The 5695-nt window shown below is 54.9% G+C and overlaps 1 protein-coding gene across 4 annotated transcripts; it reads right to left on the bottom strand.

Annotated features, from left to right (window-relative positions):
- Positions 1-1453: 1453 nt before the first annotated feature.
- Pycr1 (pyrroline-5-carboxylate reductase 1) lies at positions 1454-5356 on the bottom strand. 4 transcript variants are annotated; one of them, XM_004639469.2, is made up of 8 exons: positions 5293-5356; positions 4858-4988; positions 4553-4623; positions 3607-3786; positions 3173-3394; positions 2872-2964; positions 2565-2728; positions 1454-1777 (listed from the first exon to the last, which is right to left on the bottom strand). In XM_004639469.2, exons 2-8 carry the CDS (start codon positions 4922-4924, stop codon positions 1618-1620), a joined length of 957 nt encoding a protein of 318 aa, XP_004639526.1. In that variant the 5' UTR covers positions 4925-4988; positions 5293-5356; the 3' UTR covers positions 1454-1617. The 4 variants fall into 4 exon arrangements, with proteins under 4 accessions (XP_004639526.1, XP_023555084.1, XP_023555086.1 ...); XM_023699316.1 differs by having other exon boundaries at positions 5279-5325; XM_023699318.1 differs by lacking the exon at positions 3173-3394.
- Between the last annotated feature and the right edge of the window lie 339 nt (positions 5357-5695).

Here is a 5695-nt window from a genome sequence, read left to right as displayed (position 1 = left end):
GGTTCAATCCCCCAGCACCACATGCCAGCCAGCCCCGCCTCCTGGTGGGCTGAGCTGGCCACACACACACACACACACACACACACACACACAAACTGAAATTTTTAAAAAAAGAAAAAAATCCCCACCCACATCTCCATCCTTTAAATTTTTTTTTTTGAGATAGTCTCACTAACTTGTCCAGGCTGAACTAAAACTTGCAATCCTCCTGCCTCAACCTCCCAGAGTGCTGAGAGTATAGGTATGTACCACCATGCCCTGGTAGAGTACCATTTTATTTTATTTTTAGGTTTTTTTGTGGAACCAGGGATTGAACTCAGGCCCTTGCGCTTGCCAAGTGCTTATTCCACTGAGCTATCTCCCCGTCCCCCAGAGTACCATTTTAATTAGTAGAGCAGTTTTCCCTCTCTAGTGTAAGTAGGCCTCATCAAATCAGCTGGAGGGCAGAGCAGAACCAAAAACTTGGCTCTCCCCAAAGTAGGGGTAGATTATTCAAAACAAGAGACTATCAGACCCTGTCTACAGTGTTACTTCCCCGCCTCCTTGGTCAGTGTCCCTAACCTGCTAACCCAGCCCACTGGTAGGATCGGCCAGTTACTATCATCCCATGGGCCCATGCTTCCTAATCTTGCTTCTGCTGGGTCCCTTTGGTTCTGTTTCTTGAGAGAATGCTCAAGGGTGCTTTCTTCCTCAGGACCCTGGCCCTGGCCATCCTCAACAACTGTTAACACATTAGCCCTGGTAAACTGGGAGGACTGGAGAGCACAGAGGTTATGCCCCTCCCTCCTGTGGGGTGTGCCAAGCCCTGCCTATAGTACCAGCTTCTGCCCAGGTCTGGAGTGCCTGAGCTGGAAAGCTGCCCAGCCCTCTGCTTTCTGGGCCACTCAGCTCAGCTACCAATAGGACTCCTAGACTCAGCTCTCTGTGTGACCCCCCTGCACAGCTGACGGCCACCCTCCATGTGGGGCCAATGGTTAGAAGTCAGGGCACTGGGAGCTTTCAGAAACCAATTTATTCAACCTAAAGAGTCCAGAAAGATGTGATAGGAACAACAGCCAGTGGCCTGAGTACTTAAGTGTGGAAATGAGCCCTTTTTCCAAATATCCCCTGGGGTCATGGTACCTGGACTCCCAGCATTGTGCTTGGGCTCCTGGGGCCCACTGGTCCTCACTAGGGAAGGTGCCTCTGGTATGTGGCGGATACCTTCACATTTGTTCTCAGGAAGAAATACAGCCCAAGCCAGCTGACACTAGAGGTGGGGAAGGCCCTTCTGCAGGCCTTCGCTCCAGGGGAAGCTGGAGGAAAAGGAGGCCCAAGAAGCCAACCCTAGATTGATTGGGCTTACACTCAGGGACTATAAAGGTCCCCAGGGTATGTCATGTGCCTCTCCCTGACTTCAGCCTCAGCTGTGTGTGGCCCTGGGCTAAGAGAAGAGATACCTTGAGCCGAGAGAGAAGGCAGAGAGCACAGCCAGGTGTGGTGGCACACAGCTGTAGTCCTAGCACCGAGGAGCCTGAGCAGGAAGACCACTGAGCCCAGAAGTTGGGTGACATGGTATGACAGCATCTTAGAAAGAAAGCAAGAAAAGTGAAGAGAAGAAGCAGGCAGCCAGGAGGGTCAATCCTGCCCTGCTGGGGCCAGGGTGTGGGCTGACAGCTTGGCATGGCCTGAAGACAGGGAGGTTCCTCCAGTGGAATCCAGCTTAACCTTGTCCAGGATGGTCTTCTTGATGGCGGCGGGTGAGACTGTCTCCTGGTCAGCCATGGCCTGTAGCTCCCTGCAGAGTGAGTAAGTGGGCCAGGACTCTATCTCCTTCCAGAGCCCACAGTACCACCAGCTCATACTTGCCAGGCTAAGGCAGTGTTGTGCTTGTCACCCCTATCTGCAGGACCCTCTGCTAGCCACACCCTGCCCCACACAGCTACAAAGCTCCTGCTCACCCCATTCAAACAGACTCAGGAGTCACTATGACTACCTATGGCATCACCAGACTCTGAGCTTTGTTCTAACGAGGATGTCTCTGCCTTTCCGTTCTCCTATGAGCAGTGCTGGGAGGCCAGGCCCGGCATCTAAGCCTTGAGGTCATGGGTGGCACTCAGAAGTCTATCTGTGGGTATCTGCACTAGAGGGCAGGCATGGTGGCACTCTGCACACTTGGGACAGGATTTGACATGCAGGATTCCCCAGCTAGTTTGCTTCTGACTCTCAGGAGGGACTCCCTGTGCCAGGACACTACCCTGTGTCCTGCTTACCTAACTCTTTTATTTCTAGCAAGGCCATGAGGAAGGCACTGAGAGCAGCCCCTAGTCCCCAGGTGCTGGCCTGGCAGCCAAGGGGGTGCTACTATAGTGCAGGGCTAGAGATGGCCTTCAGCCACATGTGACCCTGCACCCTCACAAGACTGGAAAGAGGTGAGGGACTATGCACTGTGACCCCAGTAAGCTTGGGGTTCCTTGTGTTTTGGCCAAGGCAAGGATAAAGCTCAGTAAATATCTGAGTAGCCACTTTTGGGCCCAGGTTCTGCTGCATGCAGCATACAGAGGGGATCGGGCAGCAGGGCGCACCGTGTGCGGGTGCAAGAGGCCTCCACAGCGTTGATGAGCAGGGAGCGGAAGCCCCCACTTTCCAGTACGTGCAGTGCATGGATAGTGGCCCCACCAGGAGAGCAGACATTGTCCTTCAGCTGGCCTGGGTGCTCCTCTGAGTCCAGTAACATCTTGGCAGCTCCCTATAGCCAGAAAAAGGGGCTGAGAGCAGTGGGGTATCCACATGGCTCTGTAGGTGCTCCTGCTGACTTCCTACCCCACCCCCCCTGCCTACTTCCATAGTTATCAAGGAGCAGCCCCCACCAGAGGATCAGGAGACACTGACCAGAAGGGCCTGAGCCCCCAGGCGCACTGCTAGGCGCCTTGGAAGTCCCATCTTCACACCACCATCAGCCAGGGCATCCAGCGCTGTGAACGCCTGTCAGAAGAAGGCACCCTGAGCCACTATCTGAGCCTCTCTGGCTTCTCCTCTTGGGTCCAGAGCAGGAAGTAGTGTGGAACAGGGTAAAGCACCAGTTCCTAGAGACTTAGAGCCCCCCACCCCAAGCCCTGGAAGGGGACCAGGGACAGAGTTGTCCTGAGGCCCTGGGAACTGCCCACCTCCCCATTGCCACTCCCAGTCTCACATAGGCAGGGCCACTGCCGCTGAGCCCCGTAACAGCATCAATCAGGTCTTCCTCAACCTCTGTACAGAAGCCCACACTGCTCAGCAGTTGTTCCAGGAGCCTGGCATCCTCCTCCTGGGCATGGGTGCCTGTGGCATATACGGTGACCCCCTCCCGCACAACAACCGGGGTGTTGGTCATACAGCGGATGACCTTGGGGGCTGCTCGATATGCTGTCAGCTTCTGGAGGAGAAATTGACTGTGACCACCCTGGCCGTGGCCATCTGCCTTTGGCCCAGATGGGTATGGAAACAGATCCACACCTCCAACCTGAGTTCCCACTGTGGCCTAGGATGTCACACCCCATTTGGTAGCGAGCCCATCAGTGGGGAGCACAGCTCTGGACCCTGTGTCTCCACCCCCTTTCCAGGCTCTTCTGGCCTGGAAGCACCCACCTTCTCAATGGAGTTGATAGTGACACCAGCTGCACAGGACACCACAAGGTGCCTGTCGTTGATGTGAGCGCCAATCTCATCCAGGATGAAGGGGATGATGTGTGGTTTCACGGCCAGGAAGAGCACATCGCTATGTTGAACTGTCTCCTTGTTGTGGGGTGTCAGGTTCACCCCTATCTTCTACAAGTGTGCAAAGTAGTTCAGCCTGCCTCAGAGGCTGTCTAGCCACACAGAACCTGCCCTCCCTCCTGCAAGCCCCACATGTAGAATAGCCAGATGTTGCTAGACTGTGGGCTAAGGAGATGGGGCCTGGAGCCCCTCAGCCACCCTTTCCATACAGAAATAGAGGAGGCAATCTGCTCTGTGTGTGTCCTTTTTGCAGACCAAAAGGGAGGCATTTTGTCCAAGCCTCAGCCCTACCTACAGCCTGGCTACATCAGGCTACAGCCTCCAGAGTTCCATGGCCCTCAGCTCAGGTGGTCTCAAGTGGAGAGCACCCACTCCTTGGCTCTGAAATCCTAACTCAGTGCTGGCAAACTAAATGTATTCAGCCCTCAGGCAAGTCTTATCTGGCCCCCCAAAGGAGGACCTTCTGCCTGACCCCTGTTCAATTTTTTTTTTTTTTTTTTTTGGTGGAACCAGGGATTGAACTCAGGCCCTTGCGTTTGCCAGGGAAGCACTTATTCCACTGAGCCATCTCCCTGGCCCCCCTGTTCAATCTTTAACCTCATCCACAAAACCTATGCCCCACAAGCACCCTCTTTCACCAGCTGTACACATGGCCAGCAATGGGAGCTAGTGGCAGGATTGAGAGGTAAGGTCATTCTTCTCACTGGGGGACTACAGCACAGCCCTCTTCACTCACTATCAGGCCTGTCACATGCCCAACTCTGAACACATGCTGTAGGGACCCAGTCTTCTATCTACCCCTTCACCCAGCACCTACCCTGAGGGCAGAAACTGTGGCCAGGTCCATGTCTGGGGAGCTGGCCATTATCTTGTGAGCGGCCAGGACACCTGGGAGGGCAGAGTTTCTCCTTCAAGGCCGTGTCTAGCCTCCCCCATATTGCCAGGAAAAACATTGAAAAGAAATTCCCCCTATGAAATTCACCAACACCTAAGATAAGGGAACCGCTTTTTCCCATTTCAGTGCCATATTACCCACACACCCACCCACCTCCACAGGCAGCCCCCCACAAGGGTAAAGGGGCTAAATCTCTCTCGACCCGCTTTCTCCAGTCCAAGGTCTACCTGCTGCTGTGAAGCCCTTGGCCAGGGCAAAGGCCAGCTGGCCAGCCCCGATGAAGCCCACGCTCATGATGTCTGCAGGCCCCACGCCCACGGCCCTCACAGTTGGCAACGACTCTCTCTGTAAGGGTCAGCTGAGGGGCAAGGTCAGCAAGATGGACATCAGAAAATTAGGTGAGCACGTTTGTCCCGACCAGCCCAACCCTCCCGCTGCTGCCCATCCTGGGCACCCCGACCAAATGCCAGATTCTCCGTCTGGCTGCGAGGTTCCCGCCTCTCAGAAAAAGGACGGGAACCCGCAGTACTACCGACTAGGAATGGAAAAAGGGCTAGCTCAGACCCAGCTCCCGGATATCCCATATCCAAACCTCCAGTCCCAGAGATCCAGGCCCCGGACCTTCCACCCCAGAATCCCCAGTCTGACCCCATCCAAGATACCCAGGTGTAGCTCTCAGGTCTGCAGCAGCGCCAGCCACGCGGCACTCACTGGCTCCGCCCCTGCCCTCAGCCAATCCACGTTGCGGCTGCCGTGAGCCGGCCAATTGGGACCCAGAGGCTAACAGCATCCCGGGCGTTGCATCACCCATAGGGGTGGGTCTCTGCTTTGTGCTGCTTCGTGGGCTACCCTTTTCCCTGTTGAGCTTCTGTGTGCACCTGTGAGCTCTGCCACAAAGGCCTTGAATCTTCTCCAAACAGATGGTGGTCCCCTAGTAAGTAGGGGTAGATTATTTTGTAGTGTTCCAGCTCTCTAATCCCCCCCTACTTCTCAACCTCAGAGTTCTTGGGATTTTTTTTTGTTGGTCCTGGTTTAGGGAAAATAAGTTCTTAGAGAGAGAGAGAG

This window comes from Octodon degus, unplaced genomic scaffold (assembly GCF_000260255.1).
Source record: "Octodon degus isolate 3935 unplaced genomic scaffold, OctDeg1.0 scaffold00112, whole genome shotgun sequence".
NCBI classification, from domain to species: Eukaryota; Metazoa; Chordata; class Mammalia; order Rodentia; family Octodontidae; genus Octodon; species Octodon degus.
This window is presented reverse-complemented; position numbering and strand designations above follow the sequence as displayed.